The sequence below is a fragment of the Anas acuta genome, chromosome 3 (assembly GCF_963932015.1).
Source record: "Anas acuta chromosome 3, bAnaAcu1.1, whole genome shotgun sequence".
Taxonomy (NCBI): domain Eukaryota; kingdom Metazoa; phylum Chordata; class Aves; order Anseriformes; family Anatidae; genus Anas; species Anas acuta.
This window is the reverse complement of record NC_088981.1, coordinates 74,487,560-74,514,021: the sequence shown is the minus strand read 5'-3', so window position 1 is coordinate 74,514,021 and position 26,462 is coordinate 74,487,560. Positions and strand designations below refer to the sequence as shown.

General features: G+C 35.9%; 1 protein-coding gene across 5 annotated transcripts in view; it reads left to right on the top strand.

Moving 5' to 3' along the window:
- The window catches only part of GRIK2 (glutamate ionotropic receptor kainate type subunit 2), a 400,442-nt gene that overhangs the window by 244,365 nt on the left and 129,615 nt on the right, over window positions 1-26,462 (top strand). For all 5 annotated transcript variants that reach the window (XM_068677832.1, XM_068677833.1, XM_068677831.1 and 2 more), the window contains one exon: window positions 20,496-20,719. In XM_068677832.1, coding sequence (XP_068533933.1) covers window positions 20,496-20,719 — 224 coding nt within the window. The remainder of the gene's footprint in view (window positions 1-20,495; window positions 20,720-26,462) is intronic.

The window sequence follows — 26,462 nt, the reverse complement described above, 5'->3', positions numbered from 1 at the left end:
AAATTTTTGTTCAGCTATTTTTATTAGTAATACTTCCCCTGCTACTATAAACTGTAACACACCAGGCAATGATGCATGTTTATCTCTATTTCAGTAAACAAGCAAAAGATCTTTATTGAAGTAGAAAATATTTGATTTCGATTCTGCTCTCTCTTAGTTCTCCACAGCTCTTGATTTCTTTTTAACCTCCTTAGAATAGATATTATCCACAGTATACTAAAATACATGATATTTTATTAAGCACTACAAAACAGGTATCAAATCTATTTTAATACTTTCCTTGTTTGAAGAAAAAAATCTACTTCAAAGTAAAATATCTTTCCCTCGTCTGTAAGATAACCATGCGTCTTCTGTCAAAGTACAGCATATATTTAATTGTGGGGGGAAAAAAATCAGAGCACTGCATAATCTGATCAGTTTTCTGTTTTTCATAAAGACACTAGTTTACATTTTTAGAAAAGATGCATGTAATTTTATTACAATATTTCATTTTTTTATGACTGATATTTCTTTGGATTTACAAAAATCATGTTTTGTTATTATTGAGATGGCAAAGCTTTCCTCATAACTATTTACGTTGTTGAGTTTTTTATTTTTATTTTTTTCCTATTTATGTTTTTTTAAGGAGTTTTCTTTCTTCAAATATATTAAATATGGAAAACCTAAGTACAATTTAATATGTAAACCATTTTGTTTAAGAAAGAGACCTCACTTTTAATAATAATAATAATAAAAAGATCTCTTGTCTTCTTTTAAAGAGAAGCTGTGTTTAGTACATTAAAGTGCATCTCTTTCCTTATAAATAATGTCATTCCAAAGCCTTGGTAATCCTGGGCAGTTTTTCAAAAGTTCAGAGAAGGGGTATCTTTGGTGTCCATTAATGTATCTTCTGTATGTGTCAAATTATTTGATGAGAGTATTAATACTATGAAGTCTTGTTATTTTTATCTTATTAAAAAAATAGAAATGTAACTGTGAGCAGCATGGCATTTGAGAGGGTAAACTGTGGAATTTGTACGAAACACGGGCAGCTTATGTAGTACACTTGAAAAGTAATTTCTGATAAGACCTACCTTTACTTTCAGAGTTGATTATTAAAATAATAACAATTACAGATGTACCTCAAAGAGAAGGGAAGATTTTGATATGAAATTCCTTTTTTTTTTCAAATACATTTTTAGAACCTACTTGACATCTTACATCTAGCCTCATAACATCAATTTTATCTTGAATACAGTTCCACAGAATAAAATCTTGTACCTTAAATAAAAAGACAGGCAGAAAGAGACTTAATAACAAAAATGACAAAATAAATGTTTTAGTAAAAGGTACCCATAGGAGCAAGAACTATGTAGGCTTCTCTTTTAGTCAACAGATACTTATTAAAAATAATCATAACTAAGTCAAGTGAGAAATCTGTTTTATCTTATAAAGAAGTGCCTAGTGGAGTAATTCAGCTCAGATGCTCCATGATCTCAACCACATCTGCATAAGGCAGCACAAGTGACACAGGAATCCATCCTGTGCTGGAGTAGCACATTTGAGGACAGGTTGGCTATGCAAGATATCTCAGGCAGTAGACCAAGAACACTTTTTTAGAGCTTGATTAGCTGAATTGCCCTTTAGACTACATCATCTGTATTGATCAGACCTCTACTAGCAGAAATGGGAGTTTAATGTTCTATGGATTGAGCAGGGACATTTTTATTGTACTCGAGGAGAACTAAACACACATTTGTGAGTAAATATTAAAAGATTTTTTTTAAATGCATTAGACGGAATACTACAGCCATAAATGGATCTACAAAGAGTTTACAGACTTGTAACAGGAACTGATTCCTTATATATACTTATGCCAGCTTTGGTGCATCAGCTTCAGGTGCCTTAAGCCAGTGTTTGATTCCAGTGTTTTGATTGTGCCCCAAAGCCATTTCTGTTCGCCTAAAGTGGCCCCTGAATACTCACATTTCATGATTCTTACAAGACAGTACTGTAATACTTCTTAACTCATGAACAAGGAAAACTTTACTCCCATACATGGAGTATTCTGTCTCTGACATTCCAACTTCCAAACAGTTTACCTGTTCTGCAGTTAAGCCTTCTTGCCAACTGTGCCAGATCACTCCTTGGTCAGGAATTACCATTGCTGAGCAGTTACAGTTTGAATTTCCCATTTGTAACCCACACCAAAGTGAGCTTCCTTATCCTGTCCAAGCACCCACATAGTTTAGGTATATTTAAGACCTGTGGGACACCCTTTAATTTGACTGAGCAGGAGTTAAAGGCAGGGTAATACCCTATACCATGTCACAAATTCTAACCCAGTTCAAAAAGGGGCTGGAACCACTGCTCAGGCATCTGCCTTTTGGTGTTAGATCACACTTTGTCTTGCTGGAAACAGTTGGGAGGTTACAATTGGTCTTTACAAAATTATATTTGTATTGCCTTTGCTACAACATTCATTGTGTGTTCATATTTTTTGTTTTTCATTACTATTTATTACTTAATATCAATAAGTGTGGTAAGATAAATTCCTCTCTTACTTCAGTATACTTTTTTTTTCTTGAATGTCTATCCTTATTTATGAAAATGGACACAGCAGTTTTCTCACTAAATTATTCTATTTCCCAATTACTTATTTTCATTATTCCCATTACCTACCATATTTGTATTAGGGGCTGTGAAAAAACTGCTGGCTGAGAACCATTAAGAAAGTAAATAGTAAATTTGCTAGCAGCACTTTCATAATGAGATTTTTTTGTGTGTTCTTAGTTTTTCTGTACCTTTAAACAGATCGTTTAAGCTATCTACATAGAACTCTCGTCTTTCATCTGTTGTATAGTATGATGAAATATTTTTAGTAGCCTAATAGCATAAGATAAATTACTTTAAAGTTCTTTACTTAAATAATCTTGTTTCTTAGATCAAACCTTATTTTTTTACATTTTTAGTTGCCATGTAACCAAATCTATTAATCATAAAAATTAAAACAACAGCCAGCCAGCTTGCATTACTTGCTTCACATTCCATAATGGGATTAATAAGGTCAATATTTATATACATATATGGTGTAAATATATGATTTCTGTTTATGTGAGTGTTTTCATAATGCATAATATTACTCATCCCTAAAAATTACTTTCATGGACAAAATGTAATTTTTCCTTATTGGCAAGGAATGTTCAGGCTATTTAGGCTCAGAGAAATTTGTAAGAAAAGGGAGAGAATGTAAGTACTAATGCTCAAAAGTGGCAAAGAAAAATTACATGGCAGAAAAAAAAAAAAGAAAGGGGAGTGATTGCTTATATGCTTGGCATTTGAATCCTTTAAATGAAGGTGGAAAGTGTTGAAGACTCCTTCAGGAAAGGGGTTTCAAGGCCTAGAAGCAAGGCTAAAGAAAACTTGCTTTGAAAACTGAATTTTTAGTTAAAACATCATCTAAATTGATGATATACTAGGGAAATATTTTAATGTCTTCTAGTGCACTGAGGAAATCTGTATATAACATATTCTAAATTCTGAGCAGTCACAAATCACTCATTGGGTTTTAGTTTGAATGTTTCTGAATATCATAGAGAGGAAGATACTCAGCTCAGCTGAAAATATATTGTTTTATCTTTCTTGGAATGATTTTCGCCATAAGAATCTATAAATATGCCTTGATTTTGAAGTTAGCAGGTCATCTTTGTAAGTTACAGATTTCGTTACAAAATGTTCTGTTCAACTATATAGCTTTCACACTTTTATAATAATTTATAATAAAAAAAATTAGGTTATATTTCTTGACAAACTATATCAGAGTGGTTGCTTTTTTTTTTCCCCTTCAAATACTTGCTCTACACTGTCATAAAGCTGCAACTAAATCTAAAGTGTTGCATGATAAGGTATGCAAAGCTTTTGTCATATTCAATGTAAGATTTGAATTCTGATCCTTTAGGGGTGTGATGTTTCAAAGGATATCATTCGAGTAACTACTCAGTAGTTTGGCAAGTCTGTAGTTGCAGTGTTGTTTCTTGAACCAGCTGCACTAGTGAATACAGACAAATAGTAAGCTAAACACCTATGTATTTATTCTGTAGTTTTAATGTGATTTTCTAACATCATAACATTTTTATTCTATTTTTGCTTACCCTCTTTTTAAAAAGAAATGACACAATTCCCTTTATTCTATGCTCTCTGTATATATTTAAAATATTAATGGTTCTATTTCGGTCTTCTTATCATAGAATCATAAAATCATATAGATTGGAAAAGACCTACAAGATTGCCAAGTCCAACCATCAGCCTGACCAAGCCCTGCCACTAAACCACGTCCCTTAAATACCAGAAGGGATGGGGAGTCTGCCACTTTCCTGGGCAGCCTGTTCTAGTGTTTAAGCCCCTTCTCTGTGAATAAATTCTTCATAGTGTCAAATCTAAACCTCCCCAGCACAACTGGAGACAATTTCCTTGCATCCTGTCACCTGTCACCTGATATAAGAGACTGACACCATCCTTGCTGCAACTTCCTTCCCAGTTATAACTACCTGGAGAGCAAAGGAGCCCTCAGCCTCCTCTTCTCCAGAACAAACCAACCCTGATTGTCTCTGCTGCTCCTCATAACTCTTGTTTTCTAGTCCCTTCACCAGCTTCATTGCTCTTCTCTGTGTAAGTTCTAGCTACTCAATGTCCCTCCTTATCTGTTCATAGAATCATAGAACGGCTAGGCTTGGAAAGGACCTTAAAGATCATATCACAGAATCGTCTAGCCCACTTCCTCAGCCACTTCTTATAAGACTTGTTCTCCAGACCCCTCATCTAGTTCTAACCTCCCTGCAGGGATGACACCCACTAGATCAGGTTGGTCAAGACCCCATCCAGCTTGGCCTTGAACACCTCCGGGGATGGGTCATCATGTTTTCAGACATCTTATGTTTGGTTGTTTGGTTTATAATTTATCCCTTATCTTGACCACTTTGGCCATTTGAAAGCCATCGGTTCTGAGTGCTTTTTTTTTTTTTTTTTTTTTTTGGGGGGTATACATTTACTTACCTTGCAGATTAAGCATTACTGATCTGTATTGAACCATTCTTCTCTAAGTTTCCAGAAATGATCAGTTTTATTTGATAAGCTTGGTTGGTGGTTTTCCAGCATTACTTTCTCTTTAAACAAAGGTAGTAATTCACGTTATTTAATGTTTATAAATAGTATTCCAACTCCTTCCAGTTATTCTATCTCAGGATAAAGTATCAATAATTCTTCAAATGTTCAGTGCCTTTAATATATTTTTATGTGTATGTTTATTGCTCTAAATATTCATATTATCTCCCACTGATTATTATTTTCATGAAAGCAACGTTCCATTTCTTTCTGAAATCTGTCCTGGGGGTCTACAGGGTAATTATTATGAAAATTTGTAATATGCCAGAAAATATCACTTGTGATTTTTATGCCCTTCATTCTAATTGCTAATTCATTAATCCACATTTTCAAGTGCTCTGACCTTTTATTTCCAATGTCATTTGTTCCAAGTTGAATGAGCAGCAGCAGGTGTCTCCCTAAAAAGCAACTAACTATGTTTCTCTTGTTGCTTGAGACTTTTTTTTCTCTTAAAGCAGACAATATATTCATATTCTTACAGAAGCTCTCTGCAAATTCCTGTCTTGCATGTCTGAATTTATCAGTGTAATTCATTCAGATATGCCATACTTGCTAGCATCTAGTATTCCATTTGTGTTGTTGCTGTTTTTATTTTAATGGAGATAGATCAAAAAAATGGATTCCTACATGACCATAGAATTATTAGCAATTGCAGCTTCACTGTTACTTCAAACCAAAAGTCAAATATTGGTAGCTATAGTCACTCACAAGATAGCACTTTAATTTGCAGTTATTTCTACTATATTTCAGCTATATTCACTCTCTCATAAAGACTTTATATTATATTCCCATATAAAAATGTACAAACAGATCCTAAGTTGGATTGAATATTATGATGAAAAAAGACACGTTTAAGATATAGTGCAGTGTCAAGCATTGCAGAAATCCAGGAAAAAATGTCAAGGAAAATAAAAAAACTGTAAAATGACAAAGAAATCCTAAGCCAGAAGCAGTATAGTCAAGTGTTCAAAATACACCTATTAATTCAGTGCAAAGCAAAGGAGAAGTGCATCTATGAATTTCATATTAAATTGCAGGCAAAAGGTGTGTTACAGATTTCAAGCAAAGGACAGAATGAAGTTGCGGTTTTCAACAGAAGAGCAATTGGCAGTAATCTTTTATTTTCAAGAGCAAGGAACTTTCACAGCATCTCATTTAATAAAACAAGATGCAGCAAAATTTCTAATATTACAGTAAAACATAAAATAATAATGCATAAATTTTTTCTGAATTTTAATAAATTTAATTGTATAATCTTTGAAATGATCATAACCTTTGAGATGATCACATCCTGTATGTTTCCCAAATTTTCTTAGTTATTTGATTCCAAAAGTGCATCATAGTAGCATCTTTGCACTAAGTGCTCTGAGATCTGTGGATTTTTTTTCTGATTATTTGCTCTTAGGGGTATAAAGGACTGTTAGTCTATCTGAAATTTCTTGAAGACTGAGAATTCCTTCCTATTAATTTAACACTGCATAATTTCTGTTTAGTACAGTTAGGGGATTATGGTTTTCCTTTTAATTCTCACAATTTTAATCATTACTGATTAACCTTTTTCATTCAAAATTATTTTTGTGCTATGCAAAAATAACCCTTCTTTTTTTATAATTTTGTCTTTTTCCTTCCATCAGTCTTACCAAATACAATCAGTGAATTACCAAAGAATCAAACTTATTTGGTGTAACATCCATACTCTGTCTTCTGACAATCTCCTAGATGACGGTATTTTATTTGAAACATGGATGAAGTTCAGGCAATAGTCTATACCTTTATTTATTTTTTTTTGGTGTACTCAATTGTAGTCATTATACTATTTATGCTATTTATGAAAATGATTTGGAGTCATTTCAAATGAGAAGTTGCTAGCAATGGGCCAAATCAAATGTATATTAAAGGCAAATATTTTAGAGACTGACAGTGTGCAGGTGTTAATACAGAGCATATTTTAAGTCTAACCAGTGTAATCCCCATTTGTAAATGTTGTTAACTGTATGGACGTGACTGGCTAATGCAATTGGTTATATAAAATGATGAAGTTTTGGTGACAGAAATTTTACAGTGAATAATTAGAATTAATTTTCAGTGCATTGATAGTGAAGTGAATCATAGCCTATCAGTTCAGTGAAGTAAAGTGTTTCAAATGAAACTCCAAAATGATTATGAATTGGAACATGGTTGGGCTCTGGGCTAGGGCTATATTCATAAAAACATTTTTTTTCTTGTGTTCCTTTACAATTCCTTTACAGTCATTTTTGTTTCTACAATGACTGTGAAGAGTTATAGAAAATATTGAGGATTGTTGTTTGTATGTATATGTCTGCTGAAGTGAAATATTTGTGAAATATAAGTGAAATATATTATAATTCCCTGATAGAAGAGTTTATTTCTATTGGAACCTGTACATTTTTTTTGTGTAACTTCATGCTGCTACATTTTTATTCTGACTCTTCTGTTTCAGAAAAGGTTGGTCATTGGGGTTGGCCACATTTAATAGAAATTAAATTACCTGGAGAAAATTGATGAAAAAATTCTCTGCTCAAATATGTGCTTTTTATCCAATGAGGTAATCTGCAATTCCATTTTTCAGAACAAATCTTCAGTCAGTTATTTTTATTGGATCTGTTCATGTACCTGATCCATGGATCTGCCATGGATCTGTTCCTTCTGTCTCTTTCTGCAATATGTGTACTTCTGTGTAAAATGCTTGATCACCACAAAGATCAAAAAATGATCAGCTGTACTGGGAAAAATGATTGGTACCAGTTTTTCCACTCTTGCTTTACTCCTCCTTTCTTCCTATTCAGATCTTATTTTAACTTTATTCCTTGCAGAAGTGATGATTAAAAAGTTTGATTGAAGGCTTGGTAGATCAGGGATTCATAAATTGTACTAATAACTCCAAACTTGTCACAGAGTGTGCTCTTAAGAAATATTGATGCGTAGCCTCTGCTTTGGTTTTCCTTATTTAGAAGGGGTGAGTGAAGAATTTTGAAAGACTTGCAGATGACAGAATCACAGAACCACCTAGGTTGGAAGAGACCTCCAAGATCACCTAGTCCAACCTCTGACCTAACACTAACAAGTCCTCTACTAAACCATATCACTAAGCTCTACATCTAAACATCTTTTCAAGACCTCCATTGCCCTTTTCTGGACTCGCTGAAGCACCTCCATGTCCTTCTTGTAGCGAGGGGCCCAAAACTGAACACAGCATTCAAGGTGTGGCCTCACCAGAGCTGAATACAGGGAACAATCACTTCCCTAGCCCTGCTGGCCACACTGCTTCTTATACAAGCCAGGATGCTGTTGGCCTTCTTGGCCACCTGAGCACACTGCTGGCTCATATTAGGCTCCCAGGTCCTCTTCTGCCAGTCAGCTTTCTAACCATTCATCTCCCAGCCTGTAGCACTGCTTGGGGTTGTTGTGCCCCAGGTGCAGGACCCGACACTTGGCCTTATTGGCCTTCATACAGTTGGCCTCAGCCCATCAGTCCAGCCTATCCAGATCCTCCTGAAGAGCCTTCCTATCCTCGAGCAGATGGACACACGCACCTAACTTGGTGGTGTCTGCAAATATCTTTATCGATGATCTGGACGAGGGCATTGAGTGCACCCTCAGGAAGTTTGCAGATGACACCAAGCTATGCACATGTGTCGATCTGCTCGAGGGTAGGAAAGCTCTGCAGGAGGATCTGGATAGGCTGCACCGATGGGCTGAGGTCAACTGCATGAAGTTCAACAAGGTCAAGTGCTGGGTCCTGCACCTGGGGTGCAATAACCCCAAGCAGAGCTACAGGCTGGGAGATGAGTGGTTGGAGAGCTGCCAGGCGGAGAAGGACTTCGGAGTAATGGTGGACAGTCAGCTGAATATGAGCCAGCAGTGTGCTCACGTGGCCAAGAAGGCCAATGACATCCTGGCTTGTATCAGGAACAGTGTGACCAGCAGGGTTAGAGAGGTGATCGTCCCCCTGTACTCAGTTCTGGTGAGGCCGCACCTTGAGTACTGTGTTCAGTTTTGGGCCCCTCGCTACAAGAAGGACATCGAGGTGCTTGAGCGAGTCCAGAGAAGGGCGACTAAGCTGGTGAGGGGCCTGGAGAACAAGTCCTACGAGGAGTGGCTGAGGGAGCTGGGCTTGTTCAGCCTGGAGAAAAGGAGGCTCAGGGGTGACCAAATTGCTCTTTACAGATACCTTAAAGGAGGCTGTAGTGAGGTGGGGGTTGGCCTGTTCTCCCACGTGCCTGGTGACAGGACGAGGGGGAATGGGCTTAAGTTGCGCCAGGGGTGTTTTAGGTTAGATGTTAGGAAGAACTTCTTTACCGAAAGGGTTGTTAAACACTGGAACAGGCTGCCCAGAGAGGTGATGGAGTCACCATCCCTGGAGGCCTTTAAAAGACGTTTAGATGTAGAGCTTAGTGATATGGTTTAGTGGGGACTGTTAGTGTTAGGTCAGAGGTTGGACTCGATGATCTTGAGGTCTCTTCCAACCTAGAAATTCTGTGATTCTGTGATTTTGTGTGATTCTGTGAGGAGAATGCTGTGGGAAAAGGTGTCAAAAGCCTTCCTGAAGTCGAGGTAGACCACATCCATAGCCTTTCCCTCATCCACCAAGCGCGTCACTTTGTCATAGAAGGAGATCAGGTTTTTAAGCAGGACCTGTCTTTCATAAACCCATGCTGACTGAGCCTGATCACCAGGTTGCCCTGCAAGTGCCATGTGATGACACTCAAGATGGTCTACTCCATGAGCTTCCATGGCACTGAAGTCAAACTATAGCTTCCCAGGTCTACCCTCCGGGCCTTCTTGTAGATGGGCATCACGTTTGCTAGCTGCCAGTCAACTGGGACCTCCCCTGACAGCCAGGACTGCTGATAAATGATTGCAGATGGGCATCATGTATTTATAAAGAAAGCACAACAAAATGATGTTATTAATATTGTTTCTGATACTAAAAGAAAACGCAAAAATGTTCAAATGTATTGCAATTTATCTTTCGCTCACAAAGAATTTCAAAACACTCGACATTTCATAGAGAGTGAAGAGGATGGACAGTGGATTTTTCGAGTATGTCAACTTTCAACAACGCATTTTTTTAAAGCAGTTTCAGGGTGTGCTGGCAGAAATGTGCATCTGGGAATGATGCCCAAGATACAATGTCAGCCATACCATTTGGGGAAATAAGAGATATTAATGCTGAACTGTTATCTTTGCAGCATCAAAGTTATATTAGTTGTTTAAGAAATTTAAACAGCTGTTTAAATTAGAAATTAAACAGATGTGAAGGAAAATTAAAAATGCTACTTAAGTACAGAATATATCAAATGAAACTGACTTTCTGTGTCTGCCTGTCTGTATGTTGGAAGAAAGTCATGTAACTTTTCCACAAGTGCTTGAAATTGGTTTGTACAGTCACCTTTTTCTTTACCTCTGAAAGCCTGATTAGCAGTAATGTGTGTTAACTTTCAAAGATGAGCAAATTTTCTTCCCAAGTATCCTGAGAATATATGAAGTATATATATACACGTATATATGTGCATACCTTATGATAGCATATATGTGTCTTTAAGGAATGGATGTATATTTTTGTTTGTGTGTGTGGCTTAACGCCAGTAGAGACTGAGAAGCAATATAAACACTTGCTAGAATTTTTTTTTACTTAGGATATTGTATAACTGACTGACATAGTAAGATAATGCTTTATGTATATAAAGCCATGCAGTTTTAAAAATGGCTAGAAGTTGTTGTTTTTTAAGGTTAAAAAAGTATTAAGATTGAAGAAATAGCTTTTACTTCTTGTGCTAATTAGAAGTGTACACAATAAACTGAATGAAATACTTTTTTTTTAGTATGGAAAATAGGCTGTAAACAAGAAAACTGTTTTGTGTCTGAGCCATGATGGATTGTTCCTTAAAAATAGAAGACATTTAAATATATATATATTTTTTTCTTTTTGTTACGTGGACTCATGAACTCTTATTCTTGAAGTGTCTTGTCAAAAAATCTTATATACAAATTCTCAATTCATTCTTAAAATGCATAGTAATTAATTATCTTCATTAGGTTTTTAACAGTTTACCAGGATAGAAAACTAATGAAGCCCTTTCAAAGTCCCATGCAGTGTTCAGCTCTGTCAGTTCCATGTCTGATGATTTTCAAGTTAATTTGATAGTGATCTTTCCAGCCCTTAAGAGAACTAATGTAATACTATCATATTTGATAACTCCAAATTATAAAGACAAAACTATTGTATGGTTTACACTTGTATTATTTTTATAGCATAATAATAAGGAAAAAGTGTGTCAGTTATGAAAAAAACACAGTAGCATCATTGTTCTTCTCTGGACTAATCAAGTTAGTTGCTATTAGAAACCTGCATGGAGGCAGTAGAGTTTTGCTGACAAAGCAGCTTAGATTACAGTGGTAACACAATTTCAGGTGTCATTCAATTGTGCCTGGAGTGGAATAGAATAGGTATAACCAAAGAGTGCAGTTGTACTCACCATACTGTATGGAACTGAGAAATAACACATTTTATTATTAGACTTAATGGTCCTGTATGTAACTTGTTACCATGTTTTCTGTAGAACATCGGCTGAATTATTTTCTTTATCTAAATATTTAAATTTATCAGCTAAAGGTATGTGTAAGAAAATTGTTTTGTAGTGGAGCCATCAGACAAGTACATATTCTTTTTTTTTTTTTTTCACTTAATTCCCCAGTTTAAACCAGTAACATAGCAATAAGAGATGTGATGTCATATTTTAAAAATTAATTTCTTGTAATATCTGAGAAATTTCTTGAGGGCCACATCCATTTTGATTTTGATTGTGTCTAAGGATGGAAACTCTGCAGCAGGCTGACCAGAGTGGTTGTAGTGTTTGACCATCCTTACAGTGCAAAGTTGTTTTTTCTTATGTTTAAATTAAATTTCTTGCATTTCAGTTTTGTCCATTGTCTCTTCTCCTTTCACTAAATACTGCTGAGAAGGGTCTTCTTCACTCCCTGTGGTGTAATTGCCTAAAGTAACTAGGAAAATAAAACTAATATTCACATATTAAAGGAAATGTACAGCATTAAAGAGGCTTTCAGGACAGGGTGTAGTTGCATTACCTGTGCATTCCTTAGGCTCCCAACCTTAGATGCTGTCGCACTGGGGGAACCTGGTGTGCTGGCTCTAAGGAACAGTATGGAGCATAGAGCGGAGTAGAGGCACCGTGGCTAGGCTCTGTGGCTAGGTGGGGACTCGATTGTTCTTGTGCACACTGAGACTGATAAGATGCACTTTTGCTACCCTGAGCCGACGACCTGTCATGTTTTTGACAAAATGCTGTACTCTAGTGTACTTTTGCTCATTATGGTATCATTGTAATACCAAAACACACCTCCATCCAAAAAGCTACCCACCTCCAAGGTGTGACCACCTCTCACTGAGCATGCACTCTGAATTTCTCGGGGCCTATACCTTTAAACAGAGACGGGAAAACTTTTTACAAACCGTAACTAAGATATACTTGACTAGAGTCACTCAATCTCCAGCTAAAATATAGAAAATAATATAAATTGGCCTGAGGGAGAGAGGATGTTAGGGAAGATACCACCATGAGGACCTCCTGACTTCTGGGATCAGTGAATGGGCTGAGCCTCTTCCCCCCACCCCATTGGGATGCTTTTGGGTGACACTTGAACACTTGGTTTTACTGTGTGTCTCCGCGATAACTTAGAAATCTCTATAGGGTCTTTGTGAGTTTAAACGCGTTAATTTCTAGGCTGTGCATCTGAGTATTTCATTCATGCTAGCTTGCTTTTGCAGACAGTAAATTATCGCCGGCAATCCAAAGAACCTGTGTACCAGTTGCTGTAATAAATTGCACTTAATTGCATTGTTGCTAGGCTTGATAGTTCTCATTGAGTACAACTAGAGTAAGGGTATGTAAAGTTGTTGGAGAATCCATGATTGTGACAGTTCGGTATCCTGAATCCAACCAGACCCACATCAGTTAGTATGTTCTTGTTGAATCTGTGACCATGATAGTTCAGTATCCTGGATCCGACGAGACCCGTAACTGTTAATCAGCTACACCACTTAATGCAATACTCCCCTGTACCAGCTTTTTGTGTTGATCAGGTTCCCCTGAGCCATCTGTTGTCCAGGCTAAGTGGTCTCAGATCTCTCAGCCTCTCTTTGTATGGCAGATCTCTTACTCATCCCTGTAGCCTTTTGCTGGTCTCACTCCACTGTCCCTCATGTAGAGGGGAGCCAAGACTTGGACCTATCACTCTAGATATATCTCACCAGTGCAGAGTAGATGGCAAGGATCACCTCCCTTGAACAGTGAGCAATGTTTTGCCTGATGCTGCCAAGCTGATCAGCCTTCCTGCTCATTGTCCAGTATGTGTAGTGTTGCCTGGGTTTATTCTTCCTGGTTGCATTTTCCTTATTTGAACTTCCTGAAACTCCTGTCAGCACACTTTGGGAGCCTTTTGAGGTCCTTTCGAATAGCAGCATAACCCTCTCATCTATCAATCAGTCCTCCCAGTTTTGTATCATCTACAGAATTGCTGAGGGTGCCCTCTGTCCCCTCATCCAGCTCACTAATAAATATATTTAAAATATTGGTGCTAGTATTGACCCCGGTATACCACTAGTGACTGATCTACAGCTAGACTTCATGCCTCTAATCAATCCAGCAGCTCAGATGGTTTTCATTCATTCTCAATTGTCCTCTTACCTAGTCTGTACTTTATCAATTTGTCATTACAGAAAATAGTTTCAAGAACCTTACTAAAGTCAAGATAAACAAGATTCAGTGCTCTTTCCTCATGCACCAAACCAGTCATTTCATTGCAGTAAGATATCAGGTTGGTCAGATGAGATTACCCCTTTATAAATCCATGCTGACTACTCCCAGGCATCATCTTGTTCTTAGTATGACTTTCAGAATTTCCTCCAATGCTTTTCCCAGGAATGACATTTATGCTGACCAGTCTGTATTTTCTAAAACCCTCCTTCTTGAAGACAGGAGTGACATTTGTTTTCTTTCATTCCTTAGGAACTTCATCTCCGCAAATTTTCAAAGATAGTTGAGAGTGGTGGACATTAGTCAGCTCCCTCAGCACTCATGGGTGTCCCATTCTGTTAGTTGTCCAATGGACTTGTTTGTGTGCAGTTTGTTTACACGTTCTTTCACCTGTTCCTCCTCTACTCAGGATTAAGGCTTCTTTGATCCACACTGGCCCACTAGTTTCAGGATCTGGGATGTCTGAAGATCAATCTTCTTAAAAGTAAAGATTGAGGTGAAGCGTAAATTAAGTAGCTTGACTTCCTTTGTGTCTGTTGTCACCAAGTTCTCTGCGTCATTCAGAAGCAGTTCCACATTTTCCTTTGTCTTCCTTTGGCTGCATATGTACTTGTAATAGCCTTTGACATTCCTCAGCAAATTCAACTCCAGATGGGCTTTGGCTATCCTAAACTTGTGTCTGCATGCTTAAATAGTGTTGCTACATTCCTCCTGGATCACCCATTTCTGCTTTGACGTGCAGTATTCTTTCTTACATCTAAGTTTTGTCAGGAGCTCCTTGCTCATGTAGGCCTCCTGCAACCATTTGTGACTGCCTGAACATGGGGATAGACAATTTTTGAGCTTGGAGGAGGTGATTCTTCAAAATCAGCCAGTTCGGAAACACTCTAATCTCCAGGATTGTCTCTCTTGGGATTCCTCCTAGCAGGTTCCTGAAAAGGCCACCATTGCATGGGAGGGCAGAGGAGCCTCTGCACAGATGGGATCTGCACAGTATGGGAAAATTTTGTTCTTATTAAAGCTGATGGTTAATAATTTTATACTGGTATCCTCAGCATTTAAATAACGCCTGGTTCTTGGAGAGTGAGCATCCTCAACAAGCTTGTGGATGGCACCAAGCAGAATTGTATTTCCCTCCAGAGGGAAGGAATGCCATCCAGAGGGACCTCAACAAGCTTGAGAGATGGACCCATGAGAACCTCATGTTCCGCAAGGCCAATTGTAAGGTCCTTCACCTAGATTGGGGCAATCCTAAACATCAGTACAGATTGGGTACTGATGATCAGTAGACTGAGATCAGCATTTAGTAGAAGACTCAATCTTGAGGACGTACTGGTGGATTAAAAACTTGACATGAGCTAGCAATGTGTACTTGCAGCCCAAAAAGCCAACTGTATCCTGGGCTGCCTCATGAAAAAAAGCATGCCAGCAGATTGAAGGAGGTGATTCTCCCACTCTACTTGTGAGACCTCACCTGGAGTACTACACCAGGTCTGGGGCCCCCACCACAACAGAGAGTGGGTCCAGAGGAAAGCCATGAATGTAATCAAAGGGCTGGAGCACCTCTCCTTTGAAGCCAGGCTGAGAAATTTAGAGTTGTTCAGCCTAGAGAAAAGAAGACTCTTGGGAGACCTTATAGCAGCCTTCTAGCACTTACGGGAAGACTACAAGACTCTCTTTACCAGGCGTGTAGTGATAGTACAAGGGATAGCAGTTTTAAACTGAAAGATTTAGATAAGGAAGAAATTATATACTATAGGGGTGGTGAGGCACTGGAACAGGCTGCCCAGTTGTAGATAGGTCCCTGGAAGTGTTTAAGGCCAGGTTGGATGGGGCTTTGAGCAACCCAGTCTATTGGAAGGTGTCCCTATATCTTCCAGTGCAGGGGCATTGGAATTAGATGATCTTTAAAGGTCCCTTACAACCCAAACCAAATACTTGGATGATCTTTATTGAATTTAAGTAAATATAAAATGTTTTTCAAATGAGATAGCTTACATACACCCTAGGTAGCACAGAGTTAAATTTGAATCAAGTGAATAAATAACTGCTAACATTTTCTTTCATAGTTTTGTGCCAATACTTTTGGATAATGAAATACGTACAGCAGGAGCCATTCTTTTATAATTACAGTGTACATAAACAATTGTATGATATTCTATGAAAATATATGTAATATGAAAACACTTCAGTTTTTATTTCATATTGTACAGAGTTCTCTAATTTTTTTTTTTTTTTTTTAAATACTATTTTATAATACTGATCAATTCTAATTAAAGCCTAAGACACCTGAATTTCAAGATTCATTGAGATTCTCAGGGTATATGTTTATATATATGTATTAAAGTCTAATCATTCTGATAGGGGCTTCTGTTATAGGAGTAAATCCCATATGCCTTAAGGTGTTTGCTGGTGAGAGAACATCTTACAACTGCACGTGGCAGCAAGATAGGAAAAACTTTCCACAGCTGTGAAGTAAAGAGTATGTGTAATTCTGTGTGCATATGATAATATGAAAGGAAAAAATATTATTACCCTTCATGACGGAGTGTGAAAATTGGAAAAAAAAAAAAATAACCATTCAAATGTATATCTGATGCACTTCTAATAAAGCAGGGTGGGAATAGCTCTCAGTGGTTCATCTGACTTTGAACCTTGTGCTGTAGAGTATGATAAATTCTGTTTCTTCTTCCTTGTCCTGGGCATTCTCTTCCTTGCTAGAGAACCTCTCTGAAAAATTACCAAGATGGACACAGTATGACTGCCGTTCTTCAGTTTATCATGCCATATCTTTGAATGATGAGGTGAATGGAGGATTCTGATTTCCTCACACTTGATGTAATTAAAGTAAGATTTTATTGATTAGTGCTTTTCTCCAGTCTCTTCCATCTAATGTAGCAGCGTGCAACTCCATCATATGGTTACTGTTTGTGTTGCTGCAATACTTCCATTTTCCTTGGGATTGTGTTTTGTGTTGGAAGGTCCTTGTCAGAACTACTTGTTTCTAATTTCTATTGTAACCTTTAGTTGGTGCAGAATTTCTCTCTTCAGCAATTAGCTTATCCTCACCATTCTTTGGATGCTGCCATAAAAAGGTCTTAATCTCAAGTACTCTAAGGTAAAGAATAAGTGTTATTTAGGACTATCTTTCAGATAAAGCTTTTTTTCCTTTAAAATATAGCCATGCATGGTTCTGTTGTAAAGTGAGAGAAGTACTCTTTGTTGTGGAACTTATCAGAAATCCATTTTAGGATGTACTCATTTGTTTGTGTTCCTTTAAATTGATAACATTCTAATTGTATACCATTCATCTCCATTTCATCCTGAGAAATTACATGAAGAGAATTCTCTTACTCATATTTTCTCCATTGTAGAAGAGACCCTAGTAGTGCAATTCTGGAAACTTGGCCCCTTATTTCTCTTACTTTCAATTATTGGTGAAATAGTTGACAAAAGAATTGAGTATGTCAGAGATATTGTGTATCTAAATAGCACAATTGATTTAGTGTTGCAGTATTACATTTGGATGTCAGTCATTCTAGCACCTTTTTGCTTTTTGCCTAATATCTACCCTGATTCAGTCTTGCCCTAAGTCAAAAAGATGTCCCCGTTATAGTCACTGCTAGATTATATCTGAAAAAATGCTAACGCTAGGCAGGACACAGCATGTGTATTTTGCAAAATCAATCCATTTGTTAACACATTTTTGTCCTCTATTTGACTTCAGGTGTACAATATTGTTATCTGTTTGGACAGTGGAACTGATATTATTATATCTGTGGAGTTGCAAGTTCAATAACGTAGTCAGATTGACAAAGATAGTTGCCAAAATAAAAATGATTTTCACCTTGAATACGTAGATCATTCTTAGAATTTAGACTTGCCGCATGTGGAATAGTATAAGGTAAATGCATTTTTTTCTTATTTTGTTTTTATTTGTATTTTATCTAAAATTATGAATTCTGCCCTCAGAGATACTGCAATCATGAAGATACTTCAAAGGAAAAAGGTTTCTTCCTATCAAAAGAAATGATTTCTCTTTCCTTTTGTTTCTTTTGACACAAAGATATATTGCCTTCATCTGGTGCTTTTTGTTTATACTAATTGCTTTATGAAATATAAGTTCTAGGAAACCATTCTTGTATGTTGTTTTCCACAGTGTCAGGAAATGATGTTAATTGGTTGAACGTTTAAGTTGGTCTTGCTTTGAACTGTAAGTGAACTTAGGTGAGCTCCACATGCCCTTTGGATGTAAATTACTCTGTCATTCTCTGAAGTGAACTGGTCATATTCAGTGATCATATTGTACCTTCTTAAAATAAATATAGGACTTGCTATTAACAAATATTTACAATTAATTTAAGGAGTTAGAATTTAACCAAATAACTTATTTATATAAATATTTTCTTCATCCCACAGATTGTACAATAGTGCCAAGCAAAATTGTTGTTACCTGCTCCCTCACATTTTTTCCACAGATTTTGGAGGTATTAAGAGAATATAGGACAAAGTATATGAAATGACAATGGCATGATTAAATATTTAAAAAATGAAATAGAAAAAAATAATAATCTTAAAAGGCAATGTCTAGTCGCGTAAACTGGCAGAGATGTCCCCCTTGGCTATTGCAGTCACAAAGTGTTCATTCTGAATTCTGAAGATCTTAGGATATCAGGATAGGGATCTGTATTTTTGGTCTGTGCTTCCCAGGTTGGGTTATCTGATTGTCCTGTTCTGTCATATAAAACATGCATTATTTATTCTTATGTTATTTTTCTTATTTCATCTGCAAGTTCCTTAGAGCTTTGCTCCACCGGAGATTCTTAAAACTTACATTCACTTTTATACTGCTTTGTTTTCATCTAATAATCATGGGTTGGATTTCCTACAGTATTTTTAAAAATAAATGGTTTATTATTCATGAAGGCTCAGTTCAAATTTTAAGACCAAAATCCACAACTGGCAATAGCTTTCCAAAATATCTGTTTTCTGTATCTTTGGGCAGATGTATCTTCTGACAATATCTTGTGAGTTGGTTTCAGATTAAGACTAAGGTCTACTACTTGCCTCTTGGTCTAAGTTTTGAGTTGTGTTGCTCAAACACAACTTGAGTTGCCCTGTAATTTTTAATTCAAGTTATTTTTATATTCTTGCTCTGCTATTTTCTTTCTGCATCATCTGGAATATCATCCATAATATGCAAGCTTTAAGTTCTGAATAAGTTCTGAATAACAGTGGAAATGAAGTGTGTGGTGTTTTTGACCACTGAGCCCTTACTAAATTAAATGAACAGTGTCAACAGAGTTTCACATTTTTACATAACAGTGCATTACCAGAATAGATCTGATGATATGATAAATGCTCATAAGAAAAGTAAACAACAACAACAAAAAATGGAACAATGAAGTGCTCTAACTGTGTGGATTTGAGAGTATTGTACAATATATAAAATACAATGTGAGCAAAATAAAATATTTAAATATTTGAATTTATACCTTTTTTACTGGGAATAAAACTGTTAATCTTGGTTTACGATGAACATTCTGAACATGGTGTTATCTGCAGCTGGGTTATTTGAATAACATTATTTCAAAGTAGCTATACCATCTCTGTGATTATGTACCTGTATTTATATACATTTTATGAAGAAATCTTAGTCTGCAGCTGGCTAAGTATTGTACTGTATATTTTCACACTCTGAACTTCCCACTTTCACACATGCATGTGTGCTCATACACAAATGTACAGTATGTACAGGCTTTTAACAGCTGTTAACTGAACTGTTAGCTGTTGATTGAAATGTAAATGCTGTAGATTTCTTGACATTGATTTCCATTACTTTTTGAATAACAAGTGATACAGAACATTTACTAATCTCCTATGAATTATTGTCATAAATAACTAAAACTAAAAGTAAATTGGCAAAAGGCATTCTGTTGCATGATTTCATTTTAACTGGTGCAACTGTTTAATAGTCAGTTATCCACAAATGTTTTTTTTAATGATTTCCAAAAACTGGTAAGGACAGTCATACCTTACTAGAACTTATTCCATGTAACAACTTTTTAGTTGTAGCACTTCCCATTCTAAAATGCTTTCCATTTTGGACCAGTACTTTTACATTAAAATATGCAAAACTGCTTCCTTGACCTTGCTTTATGCTGGCACAACCATATATGTATCTGCTTCACAAGTATATTAGTTTCTTAAGAGCTCACTGAAGAAGTGACAACATAAAGATATACATTGTTATGTACATTTTAAGAAGTTTAAAAAGATGTGATAATGTTCGTGTTTTCTGCAAAATGTAACATTTTTCTTCACTTATACCTTTAATAGTTTTTAAAATTCTCTTTAAATGTTGCTATATTGATTTAGCAAACAAGAAGTAAAATAAATTGGTTTCCCTAATTAGAGGAGAGTTTTAAATTTCAGCTTAACTAGTGCAAGAACAAACCTCTTCAGTATAAAGTTTGAGTTTGCCTAATCTGATTTTTTTGCTTCAACGTGTTTCTTCTGACTTACAGCCTATTTCTCTTTTTCTATTTCTGTCAACAGAAAGCTGACCTTGCAGTTGCACCATTGGCAATTACCTATGTCCGAGAGAAAGTCATCGACTTTTCCAAGCCATTTATGACTCTTGGAATAAGTATTTTGTACCGCAAGCCCAATGGTACAAACCCGGGCGTCTTCTCCTTCCTGAATCCTCTCTCCCCTGATATCTGGATGTATATTCTGCTGGCTTACTTGGGTGTCAGTTGTGTGCTCTTTGTCATAGCCAGGTAACATGTCAACTTTTGTGATTTTTTTGGCAATTGTTATAATCTTTTTCTTACTAATAATTGTCAAAAGTCACAAAAATGTTCTTACGTTCATATTCTTATAATATAACTTTGTCATGTACAGAAGAATAATCAGTGATGAGGGCTCTCAATATTAATTTTCTGCATTGCCATGCTCTGTCTCCAGTTTGTTATGCCACCAAGTATTGGGTATATTAGCTAGTTTTCTCCTTTTATTTACACATTCAGAGTTTAGCAAGTTTATGTAATGCCTTTTCCCATTTGTACTGTGTTTACAAAGAAAGGGGCCGATACATTTTATGTTGTTAGCATGTTTCATTTGTTGCTGTGGGGCTTAATCACAAACTGAGTACTTAGCTGCCCATGTTAATCATAGATGTCTAAAATGGGCCTCTACATATTAAAAAAAAAATAACATATTACTTGATGTAGTTTAGAGTCTTAGAAATAGGGTACTAGAATATTTATTTTTTAACTATGCTAAGTAAAAATCCCTGAGATACATCACATAATTTAGAGTCCCTGATTTGAATATGTTTGGAAACAAGTTTTTAGATTTAAGGACCTCAATATGACTGCTAAATTATAAAGTGATCTGATATACAGGACTCTGTTGCTTTTACATCACTTTTTATCTATTTTCTTCAACACAGACAAGCAGGAAAAAGTCTCTTGTCAAAAAATCCTTCTATATTTACCTTTTCATTGTTAAGTAATTGGAACTGACTCCAGATGCTCAGATAAATATAAAATTATGTCATAACTTTGACTCTCTCTGTAACAGAAAAAAAAAAACAAACACAAAAACAGTCAGAACAGTAAATCAGCAGTTCCTGCAAATGTCATTCTTCAAATATCATTTTAAGATTTTTCGTAGTAGTCCCTTTTAAAATTTCTTACTATTTTTTTTCTAAATATATATATTATATAATATCATAGTATATGTATTTATGGTTTATATATAATAAATATAAACTGTACTGTTTTTTATCCCAAACTTCCCTTTAATAATTTTTTTTTTTTTTTTTTTTTTTTTTTGTCTGTAGCAATGATTTTTGAAAGCAAATGTTTGACTTGATAATGCAATCTCATTTCAGCCCCAAGGCTGAAATGATTTCATTCTCTGGTACACAGTAGAATCTTCATATTTTTCTCTCTCAGTTACACTGTAGTTGATACCAGGGTTCTCCATCTTTCTTTGATACTATCTACTTCATTTTAGAGAGGTTGTATCTTTCCTGTAGTAAAGGGAGAGGTAATATTTCTAAAAACCACTTTATAAGTAATTTAGCAAGATCATCTGTACATAAAGTGCAAGAAATATTGAAGTAATATAGACAACACTAAAACACATTCTTTAATGATTAATTTTGTTTGTGTGCCTTCTTTAAAAGTGTGCTTTAAAGAGGCAGACTTATGTTGAAAGTTTCTTGAAAGAACAGTAGATTTTAGTGGGCTATATACTAAACAGTAAGCTAATTTCTGAGGTGTTCTTGTAACAGGATACATCAGAAAGCACAGGATTTACAGTTGAGAATAAATTACAAATATTATATTGTGAAACACTTCATGTGAAATATTTATGTATATGTTCTGAAAGTTTTAACCCTATTGTTATCATTAAAAGACATTTTCAGCATGATGCACAGTACTTTTGACATCAAAAGTATCCCAGTAGTTTTATGGCTGAGTTTCTACTTATGTTTTGAAAACGTGTCTTGTTATATTCTGTAGGAAAGACACATTTTTCTAGAAGCCTTATTTATTTATTTATTTATTTTTAGATATTCAACCACCTTATCTCTCTAACAGAATTGGAAACAATGCTTATTTTCAAACAGAAGCACCACATTTTAGACCATTATAGCTGATTTTTTTTTTCACTTGTCCGTTTCTGTGACCAGCGCTACAGAAACCTCATGTACTTAGAAGCGTTGTCTTAATTGTAAAGCATTACAAATACATTTTATGTTGAGGAGAGGAATCTATTTTTGTATAAAGTTTTTTACACACAACTCTATATTAGCCTTCAGATTTTTTAATACCTTGTAACCTGTATAATCAAATATTGACATAAATTTAGAAATAAAAGATTTAGGATTGTGTAAGACAACCTATAGATTTTTTTTTCTTCATATTGCGGAACAACTTTCTAAATATGTGATAGCATTTTCTAACACCATACTTCATATAGGGGAAAGTTAAAAACATATCTAAGTTAAAAACATAATCACTTGATGAATACTAAAGACAGAAAAGCAGGTATTCAAAAGTAGAAGAGCCTTTTGCAAATTCAATTTGTCTATCATGTAAAATAAAATAATGTTGCCGAAAGTGTGATTCTGTAGAGAATTTTGCAGCTTAGTGCTGAATATGTATTTTCAGTACAGATTATAATTTAGGCACTGTACAGGTATGCATTTTTCAGTCCCAGTTTTGTGAAACTGTTGGGCTGTATGCTACTAAATTAATAGGTTCCATCCAGAGTGCCTTATTAAGAAGATTTTTATGTCATAACAGTCCTGTCATAATGAATGTTTAACTACAGTGTTTCATAATAACTATTGTGTTTCCTAATAAGGTGTATCTATGTTTAGAGCAATACTTAGTATGTCTCTTATGATATGTTGTTTTGTAATTACAGCTCATCAAGAGTATTCAGAGTACAATGCTTACTTTAGATTTATACCTCCCATTTTTGTGTCAAATGTTTCATGAGCATACTGTGATTTTATTGTTTTACCATGTCTTTCAAACAGGGCCAGAATGTAAGAGCTTGGTACATTGAAAACAGAAAAGAATAGTTCTATTTTGGTACTTGGAATTCACCCAATAGTTATTGGTATGGTCCTATTTAGGGAAAACTGAAGAAAATAGTAAAAGGTTCGAGAATCTTTGAGAGAGAATTGCTGAAAGAACTTTTGTAGAGTAACACAGCAGGTATAAATGAAAAAAGAAAAAAAAAAAAGTAATATATCTCAACTCTTTATTAGTCTTTTCCTTTATCTGAAAGAACATTTGGTTTTCACTTCCAGTCTGAGAACTGGATATCAAGAACTGGAATCTTTACATATTCACAAAGACAAGGAGCACGGAGAGAGATTTATTCATTAGTTAGGAGGCTTCTCTGTGTCATTTTTCTCTTGTACTTCCATAAATTGATGATCTATTTATTTATCATGTATTTATGTGGAGATCTTGTCTGGAGAACTTGTGTTCTGAATGAGATGAACTGTGTATGGTGTTGAATTGTCATTCTTGGTGTGGAATTATAGCTGTGATTACTCCATACATATGAAAACTTCATCTTGCTTGTGATTGTTGAGTATAAGTAGTTATGCTGGTTACTCTCTAAAAGTTCCTGACACTATGTCCCTGACACTAAGCCTATTATTTTTCTGTGAACGGAGAAAGTCATACAGCATTTTTATTTTTCCTTTTTTTTTTCTTTTTTTTTTTCTTTTTTTTTTTTCTTTAAGTGGCAACAGTAACTGGTGTATTTCTGATGCTAGCTGGTAATGCCTTTATATCACTCATAGTAGTGTCTTTTGTTATCTGACATCTTGATTCATTCTTTGACTTGCAATACCAGTTAAATTCACAGTTTACATGTTGATTAGATGGAAAACTAAGACTAGAGTAAAATGCACTAATTCCTTTCTCAAGTTCTGTTAAGTACACAACATCTTCTGATCTGCATAATGAAAAACCTTGATTACTATTTCTTATTCATCTTTGTTTGTTGCATTGTTTCATTTCACAAGAAATATGCTGATTTCATACAGTTTTGCATACCAACTTCAGATGCACATATTGTATCATCTTTTCTACTAGCCTGTGTATATGACACAGCTGTTTCCTATTACCTGGTCTCAACAAAATCTGATGTGTTAGTAACTGGGGGTATGGCCCATTCTGTATAGGTACTATGATGAAAACTAATTTCATACCTTTAAAAACATCAATTTGATAAACTCATCTTCCAATTCATGACTTTCAAGAGTAAACAAATAATGGTCAGCTGGCTTACATCATGATAGTAATCTGATTTTTGAAGTCCCTTATGTATAATTTTAAACACCTATGTCTTCATGAAGCTTTTCTGAAAATCCAAATTGAAGGACAAACTACTTAAATATTTTTTTATTAATTCACTTTCTACCTGATTTACTGGAATTCAAGTTGTTCTCTGCACATGGAAGTATATCTCTGTGTTGTAAGGTCTGTTTGCTGTGAATATGTCTGTCTGTCTGTCATGATGCAGTTTACTCTTTAAGTGACCTGTCTTAATACCTGCAAGAGAGACACCTGCCTTAGCATAATACTTTACCTTTATGGATTAGCTGTGAAGCGGATAAACTACCCTGGATGAAACACTCCACTAAATGAGCTCTTATGCTTCTTGTAGTGAGCTGTCTGGTGTATCAGTGAATCTGTTGTGTAAATATGCTTAAAATGTGCTTATAGCCTTAATTGCTAATATTGACTCATAACTTGTTATTTTAAGGAGCTTCATTTTCCTTTACGTGTACCGCATTCTGTATGTGTGGACATTCTGTTATTCTATCCTGTTTCTTGTAAGTCAAGCCCTTATTCTAGTTTCAGCTGTCAAAGCATATAGTAAAAAACATTTTTTTTTAAAGCAGAAACATAGAATCAGAATATCCTGAGTTGGAAAGTACCCACAGTGATCATTGAGTCTAACTCTAGGTCTGCACAGGGTGACCAAAATTTAAACTATACATCTAAGAGCACTGTCCTTCTTGAACTCTGGCAGACCAGTGTCTGACCACCCTCTCAGTGGGTGAAGAAACTTTTCCTAACACAAGCCTGACCCTCCCCTGTCCTGTGCCATTTCCTCAGGTCTGTTGATGTCCACAGAGAGCAGAACTCAGCGCCTGCCCCTCCGCTCCCCTCGTGAGGGAGCTGCAGGCCGCCATGAGGCCTCCCCTCAACCTCCTCTTCTCAGGGCTGAACTAACCAAGGGACCTCAGCTGCTCCTCATAGGTCTTGCCCTCCAAGTCCTTCACAATCTTTGTAGTCCTTCTTTGGATGCTCTAATATTTCCTTTTTATACTGTGGTGCCCAAAACCACACACAGTAAAGTGTGTGTGTGTGTGTGTGTAAGATCACACCAGTGCAGAGTAGAGAGGGACAATCAGCTCACTTACCTGGCTACCAATGCCATGACTGATGCACCCCAGGCTGCAGTTGGCCCTCTGGGCTGCCAGGGCACACTGTTGAGTCATATTAAACTTGCCATTAACCAAAACTCTCAGATGTCTTTCTGTTGGGCTGTATGTCCAGCCACGGCTGCCCCTTCCCAGGTGCAGAATCCATTACTTGCTCTTGTTAAACTACATATGGTTGGTAATTGTCCAGCTCTCTAATTTGTCAAGATCACTCTGCAAAGCTATCCTAGACAGAGCCAACAGGTCCTCCCAATTTAGTATCATCTTACTCTATATATCTTCTAGTCCTACATCCAAGTCACTTATGAAAACATTATAGAGAACACGTTTATTTTAATCTTTTCTCTGTGAAGAAACATAGGAATACCCTGCTTCTTCAGACTTGAGCAGGTGCCTGAGCATTGTATCTTTCCGAAGTGCATACATAGCTTTTTACATCTCATCAGTCTTCTTTTTTATTTCATATTTCTTGGTGAGCTGATTTCTGTCCTTGAGCTTGTCTGATTTATTCTTGAAGTATTCCTTGAAAA